This window comes from Cebidichthys violaceus, unplaced genomic scaffold (genome assembly GCF_023349555.1).
Source record: "Cebidichthys violaceus isolate CVI_PGR_0920_01 unplaced genomic scaffold, fCebVio1.0.p SCAF_43, whole genome shotgun sequence".
In the NCBI taxonomy this organism is placed as follows: domain Eukaryota; kingdom Metazoa; phylum Chordata; class Actinopteri; order Perciformes; family Stichaeidae; genus Cebidichthys; species Cebidichthys violaceus.
This window is the reverse complement of record NW_027176628.1, coordinates 863897-889739: the sequence shown is the minus strand read 5'-3', so window position 1 is coordinate 889739 and position 25843 is coordinate 863897. Positions and strand designations below refer to the sequence as shown.

Sequence of the window (25843 nt, the reverse complement as noted above, 5' to 3'; positions counted from 1 at the left end):
CTTCCTTCCTTCCTTCCTCCTCCTCCTCCTCAACAGATCACAGACCGGTTCAGACCTGCAGAGCTCTTCTGTATCCTGCAGGTTTTGCTGTTTGTTGGACTCTTGACACACCAGTGTTTAGACAGACCCGGTCTGTGTCCTGACTCCGGACGCGTCTCATTTCTCACCGCATCGAGCTGCCAAGTAGTTACCATGACGCCCACTGAGCTGACTGACAGCTGTCACTGTGTGCATGTGTGTGTGTGTGTGTGTGTTGCATTCTAACAAATGACACATTAAGTGGGAGCAAACGGAGGGGGGAGGGGGGGGGGGTGACGTTGTCATGTGTGTGTGTGTGGGTGAAGGTTAGATGGGGGGGGAGGAAGAGGAAGAGCTGGAATCAGACGCTTCAAAGGGCAGCCGGAGGAGATGAAGAGTTCACACTCATCAGACGAGACACGTGAGCGACTCAGCTCCACTGGACTGTGAAAATAATAGAGATATGAATAATAATGTTTAAAATAAGAGCAGGTCTCCTTCTATTGTGCCTCAGGAGTCGAGCCAACATCAATAGATCTCGATAGAGACATTACGTCATCATGTAGTGTCTACTGGACTCATGTGGAATCCTCTCACTCACAAGCTAATTCATTTCAAATATATATATATATATATATTATTAAAATATATAGTTTAATTAAAATAAATAATAAATACGGTTCAGGAAGTTCCTAAAACAGCTGATCACTGTAGTTTTTAAACCAAACAAATTGCCTTTGTAGGGGACTATTTCCAGCGGCGGATTAATCCACATTTGGTGCTCGAGGGTGTTTGTTGCATTGAAAGAACTTGATTTATTCCCTCAGTAAACATTGTAAACATGAGTTTATGGTCTCAATCTCTAGTTTACAGTCTTCTTCAACACAGCATGATGTTCATTTAGTACATGATGCTCCATTTAGAGTCAGACAGACCATAAAGCAGGGGATGCTTTAGGGGGTAAACTGGGATTCTAACTGGTTGTCAAATCAAAATCACAGAAACAAAGCTGGAGGCTACACCACCGAACCATCTTAACTCCACCAGAACACCAGCAGAGCAGACGTGAAGCTCCTCAGAGACACGTCTCACTCCACAACAGTCCTCGGGTCTCTGTCTGTCCACTGAAGCAGCTCGCCGTCTCTCAACGAGACACTTTCTATTCACTTCACAGTGAAGCGTGTCAGAAGACGCTCATGTGACTGCTGAAGCAAAGGCAACTGTCCTCCCCCGTCTCTCTGGCCTTTCTTTCTTCTCCTCCGTCACTTGTCTTCCCTCGACTCTGTCCCCTCCACCCTCGCTTTAAAAAAAAAAACAACCTCACTCTGCGCTTTTTTATTCTCCTCCTCCTCCTCCTCCTCCTCCTCCTCCTCTCTTCATCTCGTCTTAATTCTACATCTTCGTCTTCACTTCTCGTCTGCGACGCGCCGAGCATCTCTCCTCTCTCCTCGACATTGGACCGAGGCAGAGCTACATAGTGTGGGTAGTGTTGAGAGCGCTTCCAAATGTGTCCATCTGCCAAGGAAGAGGAGGTGGAGGAGGAGGAGGAGGTGGAGGAGGAGGAGGAGGAGGAGGAGGTAGAGGAAGAGGCCAGGGAGCATGTGTCTTAATCGGGATTGACATGTAACATCGCTCCAAAGATAAACGCCGTCACATTTTAATCCTCCGCCGATCACGCGCTCCCGCACGCTCCACAGGCGGAGCACAGGCGGATGTAGATGGAGGCATTTCTGAATGAACACAGTCAGGTGGAGGTTGACTCACACACACACACACACACACACACACACACACACACACACACACACACACACACACTCACACACACACTCACACACGCTCACGCTGAGCTAAAGTTAGCGGTCGGCCTATGAAGCGTACATTCCACATACATGCAAAACTCGCACGCATTTTTGCAAAGTGTCTGTAGGGCAACCATGGCAACGGTTGCCGTAGCGACTGTGGGAAGCCAGAGAGTCGTTCTGATGGCACGTTTCCCGAGAGGAACCCGTCATACGTTATCTCGCCTGGTGGTGGTGGTGGTGGTGGTGGTGGTGGTGGTGGTGGGGGGGGGGGGGTGGGGGGGATGTATGTACAGTAAATGAAGCCTGGATGTGGAGTCTCTCAAACCACGACTCTCAGCAACAATGCCTTGCTCAAAGGGTGAGAAAACAAACAAATAGACTTCTGCATCCGTATACGGCGTCTCTACGTCACTTCCTTTTATCATTTGCAAGAAATAAAAACCAGATGGCGACGGCCAAATCACAGAACTCGAGGCTTCAAAACATCAGTTCACAAACCAACGAGTGACGTCACGACGACCACGTCTACTTCTTATACACGGTCTGTGTTTGTAACCAGTTGTGGACATTTGTTCCAAATTTGAAGAAACACCTGCATTCTCTCTAGTGACCACCAGGGGGCGACTCCTCTGGTTGTATAGAAGTCTAGTCTAAAATGACTCTACTTCTCTCTTGATTTATTCCCTCAGTAAACATTGTAAACATGAGTTTATGGTCTCAATCTCTAGTTTACAGTCTTCTTCAATACAGCATGATGTTCATTTAGTACATTATGCTCCATTTAGAGTCAAACAGACCATGAAGCAGGGGATGCTTTAGGGGCGGGGCTACACGCTGATTGACAGGTCTCTACCAGAGACGTATACGGCGTCTCTACGTCACTCCTCCTCAGTCCAGATGTGGTCACTTCCTGTTCACTGGTTGCAAAAAGCCAAGTTGGCGACGGCTAAATCGCCAAACTCAAGGCTTCAAAACGTCCACAAACCAACGAGTGACGTCACCACGACTACGTCGTCTTCTTATATTCAGTCTGTGGAGACGTCCCTCATTGAGGTAAGAGAGAAATGTGTTTTGTAATTTGGGTGAACTGGTCTTTTTAAGGAAACTCCATAACTGATTTTGGAGTCATTTCACATTATATATTTTGCTCGTTTATGAATCTGTCTCATTCCTCTGGACACTCGGGTGATGAACTGCTGATAACGACATCTTGACTGTGAAAGCAAGTAGCCGTCCCTGACCGGATCACAGCTGCGCTGGAGCTCAGCAGCAGAAATATTGACGGCTAAATATGCGTGAGTCATGTGTTCACCTCTGACCTCTCGGTGAGTCAGTCTGGATGTTGTGAGAAAAACAAAAAGAGAACAAAAGCCCAGAGGACCGGGTTACGCCGTCACTCACCTGGGCTGGCGCTGTGTAGGCAGAGCCCGCCGGGCCTCCTCCCCCAGCCGGCTGAGGGAGGGCGACCGGCTCCTAGCCCCCCTCCCCATGGTCCGCACCACCACGTTGCCATTGGGGCTGCCGCTGGGCATCTGCTGGAGCAGCTGGGGTGACAGGCTGCGATGTAATGCTGAGGAGCCAGGCTGCGAGTGACCCTGCTGGGGGCCCCTGTGCGGGTGGGGATGGGCGTGTTGCTGCAGATGGGGGGCCCAGTTGCCGGGAGAACCGTGCTGCTGCTGCTGCTGCTGCTGGTGGTACTGGCTGACTGTTAGGTTGTTGTCGCTGTTGGAGCGCAGGAGGACCCGCGGCGCCGATAGCGAGGAGGGGGACCGGTCGTTCCCGCTGCCGTTGCCAGAAGACGGACCCCGGCGGCGTTTGGAGTAGGCTGGAGCCTCGCGGAAAGGCACTGCAGAGGGACAGAGGGAAATATATATAAATATATATACAGTATATATATATATACTTTTGTTTGTTTCTGATGGGACTCAACTTTTACAGTGAGGACACTCGACACAGTTTGTAGGAGAAGCTGTGGTCAGTGATCTTTACAGAGACAAGAGGAAAAGTCAGAGTCAGACGTATCTCCATCTGCTGGAGAAAGGTCTGCAGGAGCCGTCGTAATTCTGCCAGACTTAAAGTTGTGGAAACTTTAAACTGTCTGCGGTGAATTGCGACCAGAGAGTACCAGCAGCCAATCAGTAAACGGAGTGTTCTGACGTGTGACATGTGTTACAAAGACTTTCCCCTCGTCTGAAACGCATCAACTCGACTCCCGGCAACAGAAATGTGTGAGAATCGAGGCGAGCCACACTTCGCTACCGGTTGTTGGGTTTCTGGCAAGTCGGTCTACATCAGTGACGACTTCCTCCACCCAGACCTCCAGAGCTCCGCTCCGTGACTGAGGCTGCCCTTGAGTGATGATGAAGAGCCAGTAAACCCCGACCTTTCAACCTCTGTCCAAGAGAACGTCACACTGAGCTGGGCACGGTGTTTTTCTAACAACAACGCCGCCATTTGTCATCGTGACTGGAGCCAGTGTAAGAGGTGCAACTGTGGTGCAGCTGCATTCACAGGATTCAGAACCAGTAATTTTACAGCATTATCATTGTTCTACGGTGTAATTTTCAGTCCTGCCTGTTTGAATCCTGCTGCCGCAGCGCTAATGCGTGGTTATAACACAAGCTGGCTTCAGTACTGAAATGCCTTCCTCCTCTATTAGGAATGAAGTCAGACGCAGAACACAACACCTCAGAGCACACACATGACACCTCCGTGAAAACCTGTCAGCTGAAACACTTTGAGGGTTCTGTGATCTTCAAATCACTTTGTGGACTAGATCCTGTACATTTAAACAACCACATTTGAGAACTTGAAAGGCTTTTTCCTCATGGGCACAGTAACAATAAACTCTTGAAAGTATGTGCATGCTGTTAGCTCGGGAGCAACTGTGAATTGCAGTCTTTAATACTGTCCATCAGTCTGAGCTGTGTAACTTAATGGCACAAATATAATTACTATTACTTCTAATAAAAACATTAATTTCCATATTAAACTGTTTTTGAAAAGCAACTGTGTAACCCAATTCTACAATGGCAGCAGTGATGGACGCACAATTTATAATCCAAATCGTGTATCATACGTGCAATCACGATGAATATACAAAGATTAAATGGTTATTAATTAATCCTTAATTCTGGATTGAATCCATAAAACTGCTGATAATCTGATGCTCATGTGGAGCAAACACTCTGCAAACTATGAAGTGAAAAAAGTTGGCATTGCAAACCACCGGATATATTAAATGTTGGGGTTTCTGAAATGTAACAGCGCAGCGCAACAGCGCAGCGCAACAGCGCAGCGCAACAGCGCAGCGCAACAGCGCAGCGCAACAGCGCAGCGCAACAGCGCAGCGCAACAGCGCAGCGCAACAGCGCAGCGCAGCGTAACAACAACCATCCTTAGCAAACGTTAGCATCTTAGTGATGTACCAAGCATAAAAATGTTACTTAACAATCGTAGAGTCAACGTTTCCTTTTGGTTTCACACGGAGCATGAATGGTGGCCTCCTGGGTGAAAGTCCTGTGTTTGTTTGACCCATCCATTTGCTTGTTATACACATCAGTATACCATGTCCCTTAATAACGGTCGCTCAACATATTAAGCCACTTGCTCTTACTGAATGCACAAACTGCCACATTCAACATATCTGTGGTTTACAGAAACGTACAATGCCAACATGTTTTCCTGTCGACTGGGCTGGAATCGGCCTCTTGCCATTGTTGCACATTATTCTCAGGAGGACTTGGTCACAGTTAAGTAAGTACATGTCTGGAAGGTGAAGCACTCAACACACACCTGATCAAAGTGGAGACCACAAGAACCCTGATTACTACTCTCTCTATCAGTGAATGCAAGAACAGTAAAACTATGATTTCATGGCCTCGGCCTCCTGCTCGAATGTTCAATAAGAACTTAGACCGACGTAGCTCTATATCACCCAGTGAACGCATGACAGAATGTACAGAGTTACTGTGGAACGCCTAATAAAACCTGATACAGCCTCATCATATACAACGCATCCATTTGATGGAATCCAATATTCATCCATCCATCCGCCCATTATCTTCCTCTTGTCCCGGTCGCAGCTGGCTTAGCATCGTATTCCAGACGTCCTTCTCCTCAACAACATCTTCCTGATGAACCCTGAGGTGTTCCCAGACCAGAGATATAATCTCTTCAGTGAATTCTGGGTCTACCCCGGGGCCTCTTATCTGTTGGATGTGCCCAGAAAACCACTAAAGGGAAAGGATGAGATGTTGAACCACCTCAGATACAATGTGAAGGAGCAGCGTCTCTACTCCGAGCTCCTCACCCTATATCTGTAAGTCTGAGCCCAGACACCCAACGAAGGAAGCTCATTCAGCCGCTTGCATCTCATTCTTTCGGCCACCACCCAAAGCTCATGGCCCTAGATGAGGGTCAGGACGTAGATGGACTGGTGGGCTAGATGGGCTTTGCCTTCCGGCTCAGCTCCCTCTTCACCACAACGGCCGGCTGCAAACACCTGTCAATCTCACGCTCCATTTTACCCGACAAGACTCTGAGATACTTGAACTCCTCTCGCTTGGGGCAGTGACTTACTTCCAAGCCAGAGGGGTGCACTCCACCATTTTTCCAGCAGAGAACCAAACGGCCTCAGACTCGGGGGTCACGGTCTGATGGAGCCGACGCTAAGCTACCAATCCAAACCAGAACCAAAAGGTATCCGAGACGGGACGGCAGTCAAACCGCTAAGTACAATAAAAGCCCAGCCAAAGCCATCAGCCTGCTGGAAACAAAGTGCACATCAGCGTTTGTGTACCAGGAGGAAGAGGAGATGGAGAGGACATATAAATAGCTTACCGTCTTCTTCTCATGGGCTATTCTTTCTCTCGGTGGTGTCGCTGGGAGACTATGCGCACTCAAGCACTCACATATATCTATCTATGGACCCTCTTCTGCCGTCATTATACACGTTTTCATTACTATCAATCCATCAAAATCTAAACTCTGACTATGTGGGCCTCCGACACACGCCGGTTAAAACATGGATATAATTGTATCTTCCACACACACACGCACACACACACACACACGCACACACACACACACACACACACACACACACACACACACACACACACACACACACACACACACACACACACACTAGTATTGAACTGAGATGGCTGATTGGCTCCACGCTCCACACTGCTCTCTTTCTGACCATCATTAGCATGATTATCAGGATTCCATGAGCAGAGCCGAGCCCCCCCCCCCCCCCCCCCCCCCCTTCCCACCGCCTGCACTTCACCGCACCGTTGGACCGAACCAGTAATGGAGGTTGGCCTTGATTTCCCCAAGGATACATTCCTCCATTGCACCGCGAGATGACGAGCCTACAGCCTACAACCTCGCAATTACACCCGTGCAGGCAGAGAGGAGAGCGGGACGACGGCCCGCAAGCCATTCCAACCAGCAACCAGCGCCTCCTGATTACCGACTTCATTATCGCGACGACGACCGGGTTAGAGCGGTCGCCTGTTTAGCTGTGGAGCGCTGGTTCTCTGCTGGTGGCTTTTCCTGGCAGCCTGAACATCATGAAAGAGGAATCACTGAGTCATTATCACTTCTCAGACTAATATCCCAGACCTTTATCTGTGTGTGTGTGTGTGTGTGTGTGTGTGTGTGTGTGTGTGTGTGCAGCAGGCGTGTTGATGAAGAGACGTGCTAACATTTAACGAGCTAGCACAGTCAGGAGCTGTCAGGCTATCTGTGTAAAAAAAAGACACTCCTCAGTGTCGACCTCTTTGTCTTGAATCTCTTCGCACACAATCGCTCACGCAGATGAATTATCAAGTTAAATTGCGTCTTATGTAACAAGTTGGGGGGGAGCAATCAGTGGGATCTATATGATTACATGCTCTTGAACCACAGGACGCATGTCAGAGGTCAGAGAGCGTGGAAGCACTCAGAGGAGCTAAACGATGCCGCTGACGTGATGCTAGGACGTCTTATAGGAAGCTCAAATGTTCTTTTGTTTGTCATGCAAACACACAGCTGTGACATCTTTTAGTTATTTCCAGAGATTGCCATCACCAAGAAACGAAACCCAGCAGCAACAGTTAACTGACTTCAATTAAAAAGTAAAACATGAAGTAAAACATCCTCTACTTCTCCTACGATGAAATGATTTATAACAGCGCCTGAAGAAAAACAACCAATCAGAGCCGAGGAGTCAATAAAATCAAATATGAATCAATATTCAGTGACTGTAGTGTCCGTTTCTCTCTTCAGATGTCCTCAGAAACATATAATTTTTGGTGACTTTTTAGCCGAAAGTTTGTGATTCGGCCGCCATGTAGAAAACAGTTCGAGCCAAATCAGAAGCCCCCCCCCGCCCACCGAGCTCATCATTCTACAGCGAAACAGTAAAATGTGTTGGTGAAAACATCTGAGCAGAGAGATAGACGATACAGCAACTCTCCAGCGGTGATTGACTCACATCAACGGCTCAGTGAACCAGACACAGATACGTAAAAGTGATCCGGTTCAGTCAGTCCATCTCCTCTGGGACATGATGTTGACACCAGAGACTCGTCGGCTCTGATTGGTCGCGGTGGAATCTTAATGTCATGAGGAGAACCAGAAGGAGGAAGAGGAGCCTGGTTTAGTTTGAGCAAATGTGAGTTAAAAAAAGTTATTCTCATAAAATAAGCGTTGACTCTCAGCTTTATGCAGAACGGACCTTAAGATCATCAAACAGCTGCAAGGACCTGACAGCTCACACGTGAAGATGTTCTTCAGCCTGAAGCTTTGTTCACTTATTCTGAAAATTCACACCAAAAAAAAAAAGGGAAAGAAACGGAGCGAAAAAAACAAAAAACTTCTAAATTTGGATGAGAAGTTTGAATGGAGGTCAAGGTCTGCAGGAAGAGAACTTCATCAGGGTCAGGTTGACTTCAGCTGAGCTGCAGCTCCCAAACCTCATACGAGTATATATATATATATATATATATATATATATATATATATATATATATATATATATATATATAAATACATAAATACACAAAGTGAGACGTAACAGATACTCTCTCAGTTTAGGACTGTTTTTTTATTCCTCACGCTGATTCCAGCTGTTCATGACAAACATGCTTCAACCTAACGATCACATCTGGAACATTTCACATATCTACATGTAAAAAAACAAAAGGAGGATTATTGAAATGTAAATTGAAAGAATATATCAAGAATCTCAAACTTCTAAACACTACGAAAAGTGATGAAACTGTCAACATGTATGAGGAACTCTTTAAAGAAGAAGAATGTATTTCATTCATGCATTCAAAATCAACATTAATATTCATATTTATTTAATCAAATGTATATCCTAGTTTCTTTCTACCATAATGTTTTCATATTTTAATCATTTTCAATAGAAAAGTAAAAAATAAAAATAAACACTTTGAGCAGCGACTGAGTCAAAAGGCAAATTATTTAAATCTTTACATTTTTAGTAAGAAAAAAAAATGTTTGGTGATGATTTAATAAATAAAAAAAATATAAATATTAAGATTGTTCAATTAATATTTAAATGATTTGGTTTCTTTTCACCTTAAACTAAAGCTTCATCAAACTTTAACAACAGTAAAATCAGCAACATGAATCATTTTTGTCGATCTGACGATGTTAAAAATACTCATTCAGAGTCGGAGGAGCGTTTTGTTTCCTCATGAATTCTGATAAGAAACGTAGTTTTGGTTCAGAAGACATGACATAAACATTACCTTTACATTATAAACGTTAACGTGGTTCACTTGAAGGAGAACCTGCACCAAGACCTGAACGCACCATCAGATCAACCTCCTCATTAATGCACATATGAACCAGACCTCCTTCATTACGTCCACGTCACAACTCAAACTAATGAACAACGAATTCCTTACATTTATATATATATATATATGTATATATAAATAAATAAATCCCACAATGCTTTGCCTGTGCCTGTGAGATGACAGATGGGTAAAATTACAGTTATGTGAGACTTCACTGTCAGCGCTGACGCAAAACGGTGATGATTCATACGCTCCCCGGAAACCTCAATATACTGCCCGCTACAGAGTATTTATAGTGTTTATAGTGTGCTTCATGTGAGGAAGTAGTGAACAAGGGGAGGAATCACCGCTAGGCTGTGTATTGTCACACTGTCAGAGCTGGACGGGTTTCATTCTTATGAAAAACAAAGTCACATGTCACCTTCTGTGGGCTTTTTTTTTTGGGACATCTGGAGCGAAATCTTTCAGTTATTTTTTTTAATTCTTCCACCATGTGGAGCTTTAAACTGTTACATATGTTTACATATCTTTACTTTAAGCTGCTACATATGTTTACATATCTTTACTTTAAGCTGCTACATATGTTTACATATCTTTACTTTAAACTGTTACATATGTTTACATATCTTTACTTTAAACTGCTACATATGTTTACATATCTTTACTTTAAACTGCTACATATGTTTACATATCTTTACTTTAAGCTGCTACATATGTTTACATATCTTTACTTTAAGCTGCTACATATGTTTACATATCTTTACTTTAAGCTGCTACATATGTTTACATATCTTTACTTTAAACTGCTACATATGTTTACATATCTTTACTTTAAACTGCTACATATGTTTACATATCTTTACTTTAAGCTGCTACATATGTTTACATATCTTTACTTTAAACTGTTACATATGTTTACATATCTTTACTTTAAACTGCTACATATGTTTACATATCTTTACTTTAAACTGCTACATATGTTTACATATCTTTACTTTAAGCTGCTACATATGTTTACATATCTTTACTTTAAGCTGCTACATATGTTTACATATCTTTACTTTAAGCTGCTACATATGTTTACATATCTTTACTTTAAACTGCTACATATGTTTACATATCTTTACTTTAAACTGCTACATATGTTTACATATCTTTACTTTAAACTGCTACATATGTTTACATATCTTTACTTTAAGCTGCTACATATGTTTACATATCTTTACTTTAAACTGCTACATATGTTTACATATCTTTACTTTAAACTGCTACATATGTTTACATATCTTTACTTTAAACTGCTACATATGTTTACATATCTTTACTTTAAACTGCTACATATGTTTACATATCTTTACTTTAAACTGCTACATATGTTTACATATCTTTACTTTAAGCTGCTACATATGTTTACATATCTTTACTTTAAACTGCTACATATGTTTACATATCTTTACTTTAAACTGCTACATATGTTTACATATCTTTACTTTAAACTGCTACATATGTTTACATATCTTTACTTTAAACTGCTACATATGTTTACATATCTTTACTTTAAACTGCTACATATGTTTACATATCTTTACTTTAAACTGCTACATATGTTTACATATCTTTACTTTAAACTGCTACATATGTTTACATATCTTTACTTTAAACTGCTACATATGTTTACATATCTTTACTTTAAACTGATACATATGTTTACATATCTTTACTTTAAACTGCTACATATGTTTACATATCTTTACTTTAAACTGATACATATGTTTACATATCTTTACTTTAAACTGCTACATATGTTTACATATCTTTACTTTAAACAAATGATTTCACATCATTGTTGCAGAACCTCACAGAGTTCTTCTTCTTCTTCTTCTTCTTCTCATAATATAATATAGAAAACTAAATCAATTCTGCCACTGGAGGCTTCAATTTCTCATTTACCTCCTGCACTTTGCACACACACACACACACACACACACACACACACACACACACACACACACACACACACACACACACACACACACACACTAGAAGCATTGAGCTGTCACATCAATGCAATCCACTACAGCGGCTCTAATTAATTAATCCAATAAAGCTCACTTATTAGTGCCAATGAGTGGTTCTTTATGAAAACATTAATACGAACAAGCACACGTCCCCCCCCCCCCCTGCTCGCAATGTCTTCATTGAGAAAATAGCAGCGGATGCATCGAAGGTTTTTCACGCGCATGCAGATGGACGGGCTGTTTGGGGGGGGGGGGGGGGGGGGGGGGGTAACGGCACCACAGTCGTCATATCTGTGGGTGTTTTCTCTCTCTCTCTCTCTCTCTCTCTCTCTCTCTCTCTCTCTCTCTCTCTCTCTCTCTCTCTCTATGTGACCTAAAAACTAGTCCGGCTCTGCCTCTTCACCTCTTTTCGACCGAACATGACAAAAAAGAAAAAGAAAGAAAAGAACTTGCGGATTATTCTTGCAGCGCGCTGACCTTCTGCACCTTTATCTTAAATAATACGGTAAAAAAAACCGAAGACCTCACATGACGCAAAACACTTTCTAACACACCGACAGTAGCGCGCATGTGGACTTTAGTGCGGCAGGAGACGCTCCACATTCACCTGGACGTCGGACCGTCCGACTCCTCCGCCGGTTTGAAAAGTCTAGAGAAGAAGACTCCGGATGCTTACCTTCCTTTTTTAAGGCATTGATGATCGACTTCATTTTCACCTCCTTTGCTACTCCGACTCACGGCTCGTGCATATCACGGGACTTTGCTTTTGTTTCTTCCTCCTCTATAGAGCTCGACTCTCCTCTTTCAGCACCACAGACAGCGACTCCGCGGAGAGGAGCTGCCGCGCGCAGCGCACATGATGCCGCTCACACCTTCCACTAACCACCGCCTCCTCCCTGGTAAGCCAGCAAGACCCCCCCCCCCCCCTGTCCGCTAACACACTCACACACATGACCACCGTAACCCCGCCCCCCGTACACACCTCCCCTCTCCCATGAGGGGGAAGCTGCGCTGAAGTAATCTAAGTAGTCGTACTTGTAGTGAAAGTCACAGTAGAAGATGTAAAGTAGAACAAACATTTATAAGTGAGGCTCACACGTTTAAAGCTGTGACAAAGATATGTAAATGTGTGTTTGTGAGATATGCTGTATGTAACACTTATATTTTGTAATACATAGAATAGCTGCTGGTGTTGATGTGAGTGATGAAGTGGTGAAGTTTGATGGTGATATCTACTAGTTCATGTTGTGACCCTCTTCACCTGGAGACTCTTCTAAATGTCTGGACTTTAACTAAACGTCTCTTTAAAGGAGCTTTTCTATCAATGGAGTTTTTCTCACACTCTGATCCAGAAATCTCCACTTCAGTAGTTCTGACATCCACCAAACTTCACACCTTCATTCCTCTCTGTGTGCTGAAGCTTTCTACTGAGGGCTTTGTCCACACACCACTCATACACTCATTTATACACATGTATTAATAAACACATGTCTGTTTAAAGTAGTTTATGATGTATAGAGTGACATAAAGAGATATCTATAATGTAAAAACCTTTGACTTTAATATGTCAACAACATGAAACAAGAATTTTGAACCTGACTTCATCCAATGTTCACATTTATGATCTGGACGTTTATGCTAATGAGCACATATTTAATAAGATAATGCCGTATTGGCATATTGAAGTCAATACATATTTTTACACCGTTCTCCTTTAGTGTCCCTCCTTATTGACGTGAGCTTTGGGTTGGTTCTAGTTTGCTCTCAGGAAGTCCCGTGCATCCAGGAAACAGAGAAGAGGAGAACGACTGTTAAGCAGCTTCTTCCAGGAACACATCCTTGTTGTTGCTAAGCAACTCAGTGGGGGACGTCTCCATACATCATTAAAGCTCCACTTACACATCAGCGTGCACACCTGCCCGCTGTATGATGTAATGTGCATGTATCTCTCGCTGTGTAGTTGTCCTGCTTCCACTCTGTTTGATTTCACGCTCTGTCATCTGGCGACGCGCTCGCTCCTCGTTATCGACGGCTCGTCGGCGCGCCTCTTTCTCTTTTTTTTGGCGCTAGAACTTCTAAACCCGGCGATGCACTGATACCAACCCGTCCAAGAACGGACCCCGCTGAAGAGCAACACACCAGATGGCCACATGCAAAGCATATGTTGTCATAAAGTATGCAATAATGCAGTGATGAGAGCAGATTTCCATACTGTGCAATGCCATTAAGAACTAGTCAAAATATGAAACGTGGAGTGACATGTTAGTTCAGCAATCACTAAATACATCTATAAAGTATCAGATGTAACACAAACTACTACTTTACTCTTTTATGTCACATTTTCATTATTAAGCTAACTGCATAGTACCTTAACTAATCAAAAGATGAGACCAAAAGGAAACGTTGAGCTCCGGAGAGTATTATCTGAAAATAAGTGGTTTCTAATGCAGCGGATGCACATTCCACACATGCTATTTGTCTATAATTATAATATTTTTATTACAGATGTGGCATCTGTCTGTAAAGGAATGCTCTGGATCTGACCGGATCATTGGAGACAGAAGGTCCTAACTGAACTGTGTTCATCAGTAAATGCAGCTCACACCGCTCCACAACGAGAAGTTCAGTCCAAGCAATCCAAACTAGTGAGTAGCAACGGAACACAACAACGTAACAATGCAACAACGTAACAATGCAACAATGTAACAATGCAGCAACGTAACAATGCAACAACGTAACGCAGCAATGTAACAATGCAACGCAACAACGTAACAATGCAACAACGTAACAATGCAACAACGTAACAATGCAACAATGCAACGCAACAATGTAACAACGCAACAATGTAACAATGCAACAACGGAACAATGCAACGCAACAACGTAACAATGCAACAATGTAATGCAACAATGTAACAATGCAACGCAACAACGTAACAATGCAACAACATAACAATGTAACAATGCAACGCAACAACGTAACAATGCAACAATGTAACAATGCAACGCAACAATGTAACAACGCAACAATGTAACAATGCAACAATGTAACAATGCAACAACGTAACGCAACTCAGCAACGTAACGCAACAATGCAACCCTCAGCAGACGTTCTTATGTATCGTAGTTGTACTTCTTATGTTAAACAGCATTGTGTAAAACAGCAGCACATAAATCATTAGTTAACAAGCGTAAAGTCAACATTTACTTTTGGATTTGAACATGGACATGAACAGCGGTCTTGTGGGTGAAAGTCCTGTGTTTGTTTGATCCACCCGTCATATCTTCCACATACACCCATTTCTTTCATGTACCATGTAAATCTCAACAACTGTTGCTCGACATACTACGTCACTTGGCCTGACCAAATGCAAACACGTCCACATTTAACGCAGCTGTGGTTTGCAGAAATGTCAGTTGCTTGTTACAGCTACTTTAGGTGTAAAAACTAACAACGTAGCCAATCTTGTGGATGCAAAAAAATAAATAAATCAGAATCAGCGTGAAGAAAGTTTTCCTTCCTCGCTGGCAGGATGTTGAAATTGAGAGAGTCAATTTGTCCTCCTTCCTGGATACACTGCTGGAACAATCAGCCAAATATAGCATTGATTTCAGAGTGTGTGTGTGTGTGTGTGTGTGTGTGTGTGTGTGTAACCCACATTACAGTAGAAACCCGTGTTTCAGGGAAGAGAACATTTCAACAGGATGAATAAATTAACGAGTAGCCTTCATTTATTTATATATAACCTCACTCTTTAATGACGTATTTTAATTTTTAAATAAAGTTCATAAATTCCTGAACAAAATAGAACAAACTAACAATTGTCTTCATTATTATTGAGCATACATTTTGTTAAACAATTAATTGATTAATTTTCAACTTCAAAGATATTTCTAAATTAACTAAAATTCACCCTGCAAATCAATGTGGACTTCTGCGTTCAATTCACACATTATATCCCATTTACTTAATCCATGGTCCAATGGGGGCATGTTGAGGGTCTATGGGCGGTTATGCGTCGGTTATTTCTTGGGTGCGTGCAGTTCTGTTGCCTGGCAAGCCTATTTCAGAAAGTATTGTTTTAATATTATTATTATACGTCTTGGTCAACGATGTTGTTGATGATTTCACTTCTATCATTACAATGTGGTTTGCAGATGTGGAAGTGTCTTGAACTTGCATTCTCTCTAGTGTCCAGCAGGGGGCGACTCCTCTGGTTGTATAGAAGTCTAGTCTAAAATGACTCTACTTCTCTCTTGATTTATTCCCTCAGTAAACATTGTAAACATGAGTTTATGGTCTCAGTCTCTAGTTTACAGTCTTCTTCAATACAGCATGATGTTCATTTAGTACATTATGCTCCATTTAGAGTCAAACAGACCAGAAAGCAGGGGATGATTTAGGGGCGGGGCTACACAGTGATTGACAGGTCTCTACCACGGCGTTGTCCAGTCTGGGAGTCTTCTGTGTTTTTGTCTCACAACTTTTTGTCTTTCACAGTGTGTTTACACTTCGTGAAAGTTAATTGTAAAATTTTGGTTGCCTAAAAATTACTCTACTCTTGTGTCACTTCTGGTTGCAGAAAACAAGATGGCGACGGCCAAAATGCTGAACTCGAGGCTTAAAAACATCAGTCCACAAACCAATGGGTGACATCAAGGTGACTACGTCCACTTCTTATATACAGTCTGTGGGTTTCCTTTTTTTATCCACTACCTGGCTGTGTGTATATAAAAATAAACCAAAAAGCATTAACATTCAGTTTCTTGTGCCCTCCACCAACTGACAGCTAGATGTCTGTTGTTTTCCTGCAGCAGAGACCTGACTGTCAGCCAGCTGTGGGTTTCATAATGCATTTTTAAAAATCATGTTTCGGGGCTCCTGCAGGTGTTCAGGTGCAGCTCAGAGTGATCTGCAGCTTCAAGAAAAAAACGCAGAAGCAAACATGGAGCGTCCTCTAAACTGTAAATCCTGCAGCAAACTGGGAATAGATGAGAGTGACAGTGGTTAAGGTTTGTGTGTGTGTGTGTGTGTGTGTGTGTGTGTGTGTGTGTGTGTGTGTGTGTGTGCGACACATACTCCCTGTGGGATTATCACACTGTGGCAGCGGGTGGTCTAATACGCCCATCTGTCAATCATTCTTACACAGGCTTACTGCTGCACGGAGAAGAGAAATACAACACATATCTTCTGCAGACATCCTCACCATGCACTCGTTCATTAAACTCTGTGTGTGTGTGTTTTGTCTTCTTTTCGAGTGACAGTCAGACATTGTAAAGAAACTAAATAACCTCTTTTAGGAGCAGATTTTGGAATTAACACACTGCTGCATTAGTCGTTCAGCTGCAGAGACTCTGCATTATTGTCTCCAAGTCTTTATCTACATATGGAAATGTGTGACGAATTAATGGAAACGACGAGGACGCTAAAGAGAATCGTGCGGATGCATAGATGTTTGGCCTATTGTTCAACGTCGGTTGGTCAGCTGCACCGTTTTTTTTGTCCATGCTGGAATGTTTTATTAGGCAAACATCACACAAAGCCAGACGGATATGAGAAACACTCGTCAGCATATATGTGTGAGAAATTAAAGGAGAAATGTCTCCGAACACGTTTCTTCCAAAAGACATTCTCTCAGCTGCTGGTTTGATGGAATCTGGTGACTGTGAAGGTCTTTTAACATATTTAATTTTCACTGTTTATTAATTAACATTATTATCAGATCCTGATACTATTGAAGGCATTTATTATTGGCTAATTACAGATATACTGTATCACTTTTGGCATATTAACATATTAAACACAACAGAATTGATACAAACTGCTTTACAGTGCAGAGAGAAATTCAGGAGAGACTACGACGACTACTACTACTACGACTACTACTATGACTATGACTATGACTACTACTACCACTACTAGTACTACTACGACTACTACTACTACTACTACTAGTACGACTACGGCTACTACTACGACTATGACGACTATGACTACTACTACGACTACTACTACGACTACTACTACGACTACGACTACTACTACTACTACTACGACTACGACTATGACTACTACTACGACTACTATTACTACTATTACTACTACTACGACTACTACTACGACTACTACTACGACTACAACTACGACTACAACTACGACTACGACTATGACTACTACTTCGAATAATAATAATAATTCCTGTGATTGTTATACTCAGTGTGGAAGAGGTTACCTGATGGTCGTGGTTGGTCTGCGGTAGATCTATTTATTCAACCACATGGTAACACATTTCGATGGCCACGCCTTTCAATGTGCAGCTAATAACTACAGCACATCGGTCACATGTTAACCACGTGAAGACCGTCAGCCCTTTGAGAATCTGTCTTTCTCTTCCAGCAATCACATCGCGTCCCACTCACACAGCTTCGTCCCACCTTCGTCTCTTCACAGGAGTCCATCTAGAAATTACGGCAACACTGAATGCGCCCCGCTGATGAGATAATTCCCCGTATTCAAGCACTTGAAACTGAAGTAATATTAGTCATCTCTGCTCTGTGTGTGTGTGTGTGTGTGTGTGTGTGTGTGTGTGTGTGTGTGTGAGAGGAGCCTCAGAGGCAGCAGATGAAATAACTGATTGATTAACAGCTTCCAAGCCTCGGAATTAAGATAATAATAACGTGCAGCGCGGTGCTCATTGCTGGTTCCTGTCATGTGATTAACCTGCACTAACGCTTGTGTTCACTGCAATCTGATATTCTAACACGCTGGCCGGGCAGATGTGACACACAGATTACTCCTCGCACCTTCTGCTGACTGAAAACAGAATGTGAATGTGCAATTTGAATAATTTCGGCCTGTGGGCAGAGCAGGGACTCAACATAGCGTGCAGCGCATTCAGTAAACTGTTGACGGTCACAACTGCACACATCTGCATCTGTGATCCAACACCATCTGAGTGATTTGGTGTTGATTCTAACATTTCTGCTCTGTGATACGAATAAATAAAGATGTCAGAAATGCTTTTAAATGTTTCATATTCGGGAGGCCCCTATCGGCCAGTTCAAATGTTTCACCAGTTGGGAGTCCAGCAGCCTGGACAATGTAGTGAAATCTACAAACAATGACGCAATGAAATAGAAGATGTGTGTGGCTGAACTGTTACATCATCTGGACAGAGGGAGCGAGAGAAACTGTGAAAGCCACGGGGCTTATGGTGTTTAGACCACATTACACACACACACACACACACACACACACACACACACACACACACACACTGAGTCCATGATCAACATTTAAACACACTAAAGCTGCATATCGCCAGTAACAGGCTCCACATGACACAAGCTGCCTCCAGTGAGAAGTGCTGAGCAAGTGTTTAAGGTGGAGCGGGAGAGGGCCGATGGGAGCATGGGGGAGTGGGTCAAAGGGGGAGGAGGAGGGCGGTGGGGCACCCACCTTTGCAGCAGGCTGAACCCATGGCGGCCAATCCAGAGTCCAGAAGTAAAGATGTCCCATCCCCGAACCCACAGTACCGACAGGTGTCACAGAAACAGGACAAAGATGTCCGAACACGAGGGGGACGGCGACGGACCGACTCCCTGAGCACCTCCGGCTAATCTCGGCTAACGCCAACACTTGTTGCTGGGGTTGTGAACGGTGTGATGGGAGGGTGGTGTGTGTGTGTGTGTGTGTGTGGGGGGGGGGGGGGGGGGGGGGGTTGTGCAGCAGATGTGGATAACAAACGAGGGATTTTTTTTGTTGTCCCATTTAGCCCTTCGCCAGGTTGACGCCGTGCAAGGCCGGTCCCTGAGAGAGGGCAGCAATCGCAGGATTACATCTTCAGATTAGATTAGATTTCTCTTCATTCATTTCCCTCCCGACCTCATCTTTCTCCTCCTTTATAGAATTATTTGTTTGTTTGTTCATCTTTTCTCATTTTCTCTGAGGCCTCGTAATCCCCCGAGTCACAAACTACACTAAAGGCTCCGTGTTCACTCACTCAACACAACTGGAAACATCCACACAGCGGTTGTGAGCAGCGTATTGTGTGTGTATTGTGTGTATATATACGTATATATATACGTATATATACGTATATATATATATATTGAAGCTGTACATGATTTGAGGTCGCTTGCTTTAAATGTAACTCCATTAGGTGTTAAATTAGAGCTCTAGTCTGTTGCCGATCTGCCTCTCCAGAACTTAATAAGTGTGGCAACTAAGCAACGAAAGGTAATAAATAGCAAGATAAGAAGAAAAAAAACATGGAGTTTGTTCAAATTTTTTCTTTTTTCATTTCTGTATGTTCGTGAGAAATCTCTCTCTTCTCACCTCCCTCTCACTCCTCTCACACACACAGATGCAGAGTGAAATAACTCTCATATATTATATATATATATATATATATATATATATAATATGAATTTTAATGCACCCTTTAACTAAAATAACCCTTGAACAAGCAGTGGTTGAGAGGGCCATTTGTTTCCTCATTTGGGATGCAGCCACTTGAATCCCCTTTAAATGTTTAAATAGTAAACTCCAAAGAGCAGCGGTTCAAACGGGAAACAAAAGAGTTCAAGCTGTCGAAACTCCAAACTTTGAATCTAGTTTTGAAACACAAACACAATGTATAAAAGCTTTCCCTAAAGCCTCCACAACACTGAGCATTACGTTGTGTAAGAAACAATCACAATCAACTCCTTCCACACAGAGTGACACAGATCAGTCGACGCCTCTGGAGGCCAACCAATCAGCTCCCACTAAACCCCCCCCCCCCCCCCCCCCCCCCCCCCCCACCGGCTGAAGCATTGATCACTTCTGCCGGCCCGATCGGTCCGGGGTTGTCCCGTTGTAAACATCAACTTTCATCCTTTTGGCAACGCTCTCGTAATCCAGCGGAGGGGATTATACAGAGAGATCATTTAGGAGGATCAGACCACGAGGGGGATTTGAAATATATCCCGAGGGAGATTCAGGAATATGTGCTGGATGGATGAGGGAGAATATATGAGGGAGGGATGGATGGACGGACGGACGGATGGATGGATGGACGGAGGATGGGTGGGTGGATTTATGGACGGATAAATGGATGGACGGATGGACGTTTTGATGGATGGATGGATGAGTTGAGGGGAGCAAATGAGGAGCTGCAGCCTCACTCCTTACCTATATCCGTCTCTTTGTGGTTCTTGACGAGCTCAGCGAGCTCAAAGTTTCCAGCAATAATGGCGACCTGGAGAGAGAAAAACAATTTGTTCTGATTTCATCTTTGCAAGTTCTTTAAGATAGAACATGTAAAACATAAAGAGCACATAATGACAACATGTTTCATCAGATAAGCAACGCTCTCTCTATAAGTCTTTCCCACAGAAAAGAGAACAAACATGATGCCGTATCGTCTCCAAAAGCAGCACAATACATCAATTTCACTGATTTTAGAAAGTACTCCAACAAGTACAAGAAAGGACTTAATCACAATAATGTGAGTACTTTCCTCCTCTTTGAACAGCCACTGCCTTTGAACTTGATACAATTCAAATCTTCATGGCTTTAATCATCTGGAAACTAGTAATCTATGATATACACAGACACACACACACACACACACACACACACACACACACACACACACACACACACACACACACACACACACACACACACACGTGTACAAGTCAAGATTCACACATGACACGATGGCGTGCACAAGCAAAGTCACATGGAGAGCGAGTTAAAGCCGTTGTTTCAGACGGAGGCTCCTGCAGCGACGGTGATCTTACATTATTCACCGGAAAAAACAAGAACATTTCTTTAACATATAATGTTATAGAGAAATGTTGCTATTTTGCTTCCGTAACATTAAGAAAACATCCAAAATACACATGTGTTTGCGTCTGTAGATACTAGTACTAAGTTACCATTAGATAAAGCATAATTTGCATATTAAAATATAACGTTTCAGAAAACTTATAATTGTCCTGATGTGAGTTTCATGGTATTTATGGTTACAGATATCATGTTCTGCTGTAAAATCCCTGAACTATTTGTCTTCTTCTGAACAAATTAAAGCAATTTCTACGTCTGAAATTCCTGATCGACCGGCCTCAGCACACACAGCAGAGTGTTCTCTGAGTGTCCACTAGGGGGCAGTAGAGGGACTTCATGCCGAGCCCGGCTGCAGAGGTTGTTACTCGGTCGGTGACCCACATCACGCTGCCTGTTGACATGTTTACCGTTGTTCCTGTTACAGGGTTTACAGTACACCTCAGGTGTAAAAATAGTCGGGTTCATCTTCCACACACACACGCACACACACACACACACACACACACACACACACACACACACACACCTCAAGGGAAACCCAGCAGCATTATATAAGCCTGCTCTGATTCCTGGAGAACACATATTCAGGAGGAAGAGATAGAAAAGGTGCATTATTAAAGCGGAGTTGGCTTGAGAAGTAGATCTCTGCTGCCTCCCTCTGCAGTCGACCTTTTCTTCATATAAATAAAATCACTTCTGAGAGAAGAAGCACTTGGGAGCCTCAAACATAGATGGTTCCCACCAGTACGGATCCTCTTGAATTTTTCAACACGCCGCATTAATATACAATATTATATTCCAGCTTTCCTTCGAGGGGGGGGGGGTGAACTGTGCGTTGTTACATGTAATCATGCTCTTCTTCATGGTAGCAAATGTGTCGTGTCCTGGGAGGGAGATGGAGGATGAGGAGGAGGAGGAGGAGGAGGCGACGCCGGCTGGATCTCCCACTCACTCCGAAGGATCTCCCATAGTGCGACGCCACCACGTGTGACGAATCTGTGACAGGCCTCTCTCCCGCAGGAGCCCTGATCCCTGGCGCAGGATTGGTGGATGTGATGGAGTAACGCGTCAGGAAGAAGCGGCAGAGTGACGGATGAAGCCGTCGTTTGCACAGCGGCCTGAAAAGTGACTGATGCAGAATTAAACGTGTTTGTAAGATGCGTGAAGCAGGCGGCAGAGCGGTTTGCCTTTTCAACACTATAGAGACACAGAATATCTCTGGATATCTTGTTTACCATTTGTGTATTGGACACCGTATCATGTTATAACAGCATTTATAACACACTAAAGGCTTTTTGATGCAATAAAACAGCAGTTACTTTACTTCCTCTGAAAGGTTTTAAAGGGATTTAAAGATGTCGGCTTATTTTTCTTAGATGTCTGGGTTACAATAAACTGTAGTTTCAGGATCTGCGTCACACTAAAATACACATTCAAATGCTGTTGAAACAAGGCAGCAACTTCTCGTTCTGAAAAGTGAAGTCAACGCTTCATGTGTTAAAGCTGCGTTCTCTCTAGTGTCCACCAGGGGGCGACTCCTCTGGTTGTATAGAAGTCTAGTCTAAAATGACTCTACTTCTCTCTTGATTTATTCCCTCAGTAAACATTGTAAACATGAGTTTATGGTCTCAATCTCTAGTTTACAGTCTTCTTCAATACAGCATGATGTTCATTTAGTACATTATGCTCCATTTAGAGTCAAACAGACCAGAAAGCAGGGGATGATTTAGGGGCGGGGCTACATGCTGATTGACAGGTCTCTACCACGGCGTTGTCTGGTCTGAGAGTTGTTTGTGTTTTCATTTCATGGAAGTTAACTGTAACATTTTGGTCGCCTAAAATTGTTCGGTTGTAATTAGCTCCACCCTCTCGTGTCACTTCTGGTTTAAAAAAAACAAGATGGCGACGACCAAAAACAAAGATGGCGATGACTAAAAACAAAGATGGCGATGACCAAAAACAAAGATAGCGACGACCAAAAAAAAAGATGGCGACGACTAAAAACAAAGATGGCGATGACCAAAAACAAAGATAGCGACGACCAAAAACAAAGATGGCGATGAACAAAATGCTGAACTTTAAAAAGTCCACAAACCAAAGAGTGACGTCCCGGTGGATACATCCACTGCGTTGTCTGGTCTGGCAGTTGTCTGTGTATTTGTCTTTAAACTTAAACCCTGTGTTTTCATTTCATGGAAGTTAACTGTAACATTTTGATCGCCTAAATGTTCGGTTGTAATTAGCTCAACCCTCTCGTGTCACTTCTGGTTGCAAAAAAGCAAGATGGCGACAGCCAAAAACCAGGATGTCTACGACCAAAAGCAAAGATGGCGATGATGAAAAACAAAGATGGCGACGATGAAAAACAAAAATGGCGATGATCAAAAACAAAGATGGCAACGAACAAAATGTTGACCTCAAACCAAAGGGTGACGCCCCGGTGAATACATCCACTTCTTATTGTTGAAACGTAACCTTTTTATCCAAATCCATCTTGACCAACTTGATGTCTTTTGTCATTTTGGACCTCACGGAGGACACACAGCTGTGATACACCATCAGCTTATGAAGCTGGAAAGAAGTTGAAATTCATTAGAATTGATGAGGCAGTGTGACATGAAACCAGGTAACCGACGAGCTACGGAAAAAAAACACAGTCCCGATTTAACCCTCATCATCATTCCACCGCCCACCTTCACCACCACTACTGGCATCGCCACCGTCACCGCCCACACATCCATTCTTCTCCTGCTCTCCCCTGGTAGTCATGGAGACAAATGGTTTGTATATCACAGAAGCAACGCACGAGACGGAGAATCAATCAACAATCAAATGAAGAACAAGAGTGAAGACAAGAAGGACAAAAGACTCAGTGGTCAAAGCTGAGGCAAGAGATTCAAACATAAATAAAGTTTAAACTCATCAGACTCCAGGTCAAACTTCTCGTATCTTTACATTCTCTCTCAATACGTCACAATAAGTCAAGTAGTACTAAAATAAATTACATGAACGTTTCCAAGAGAGCAAAGTTATTACTGGATGTTTATCACTGGTAGATGTTCTTAAGTGAGAGAAGACGTTCACACTCCCGACTCGTCTAACACCGGCACTGAGTCACCCGTCCTCAGCTTCAAAATAAGGCACTCTACGTTCCCCTCTAACGTCACGCTTTAAGGGTCCGTTACAGGCATTGTGTCCTTTCAAAATAAACTTCCGTCTCTACAGGAAGTTACGTTCAGGCAACAAAGAGCACGGTTGACTCGTGTGACTACAAGTGACACGTTTTGATGTTGGGTACATTTCCACTCACGGGTATGTTTTGAAGTTAAGGTAACTTCAGCCGTTCCATGATAATTATCACATAATTAATGCCAGACTGCACAGTGAACGCTGGTTTGCTGCTGTGCTAATGAGGATCTATCAAGAAATAAATTACAGGCACACACACACACACATTATAGGCTAAAGTTGATATCGCTGACGTGGGCATTCGTATGGAGTCTTGAAGTCTAGCATTCACTTCTAATTACTGGTGTTTTAGTCTGGACCAACTCTGTTTAGCAGCTCAACGCTCCACTGTGTTCATCAGCTGGTCTCTAGATGTTCGGCTGTTGATGTAAAGTGATTTTTAGGCTGAAAACGGCCGGTCCTTCTGCAGGAAACAGGGTTTATAAAAGCAGTGAGACGGACCCGTGAGGGGGGGGGGGGGGGGGGGGGGCAATGAGCTGAAAGACGCCAAAACTACGATCCACTAGATCCACTGTTGATATGAAGACACTGAGCGGTGCAGCTGTAACGATGAAGGGTGATGCAAGTCAGCCTCCATAACACACAATAGTTACATAACATCTCCACAGTTGCATGTTGATGTATTCCCATTAGCTCTGAGTCATGTCATGTTAGTTTCAGGAGCTGATGCATAGATCATAATCCCCACTGAGGCACTGTGAATGGGGGGGGGGGGGTGGGGGGCGTTGCTATGGCACCAAACCTCAGCTGTTCATCGGGGGTTTACGCTGAACCAGGTTACAATTGACGGTTAGCATCTACAGAACTTGCACAAGAAAACGCCTGCTTGCGCTTTAGCAGAAGTGTCCGGATGACACGGGCCTCTGGAATAATTTGACGTTTGAATTTGAATAGTTTGACAACACTTTGGCACATTGTGCCACAGCGACATGTCACCGGTGGATGTAATTCACTGCATGTAGCTCTGAATAATAACGAGGCAGACGGAGAAGCTGGAGGGAACAATGTCTGACGTGCAGCAGGCGATGGGAGGAAGGAGAGAACGTGTGGGGGCAAAGAGGGCAGGATATGAAGGGGGGGGGGAGGAAATAGATTAGAA

General features: G+C 43.4%; 1 protein-coding gene across 1 annotated transcript in view; it reads right to left on the bottom strand.

The window, feature by feature from the left end:
- Positions 1-3328: 3328 nt before the first annotated feature.
- The window catches only part of LOC137886317 (SH3 and multiple ankyrin repeat domains protein 2-like), a gene marked incomplete at its 3' end in the record, with an annotated part of 102463 nt that continues 79948 nt past the window's right edge, over positions 3329-25843 (bottom strand). Inside the window, exons 11-12 of the mRNA XM_068728732.1 lie at positions 20836-20902; positions 3329-3669 (exon numbers count right to left, since the gene is read on the bottom strand). Of these exons, the coding sequence (XP_068584833.1) occupies positions 3329-3669; positions 20836-20902 (408 nt within the window). The remainder of the gene's footprint in view (positions 3670-20835; positions 20903-25843) is intronic.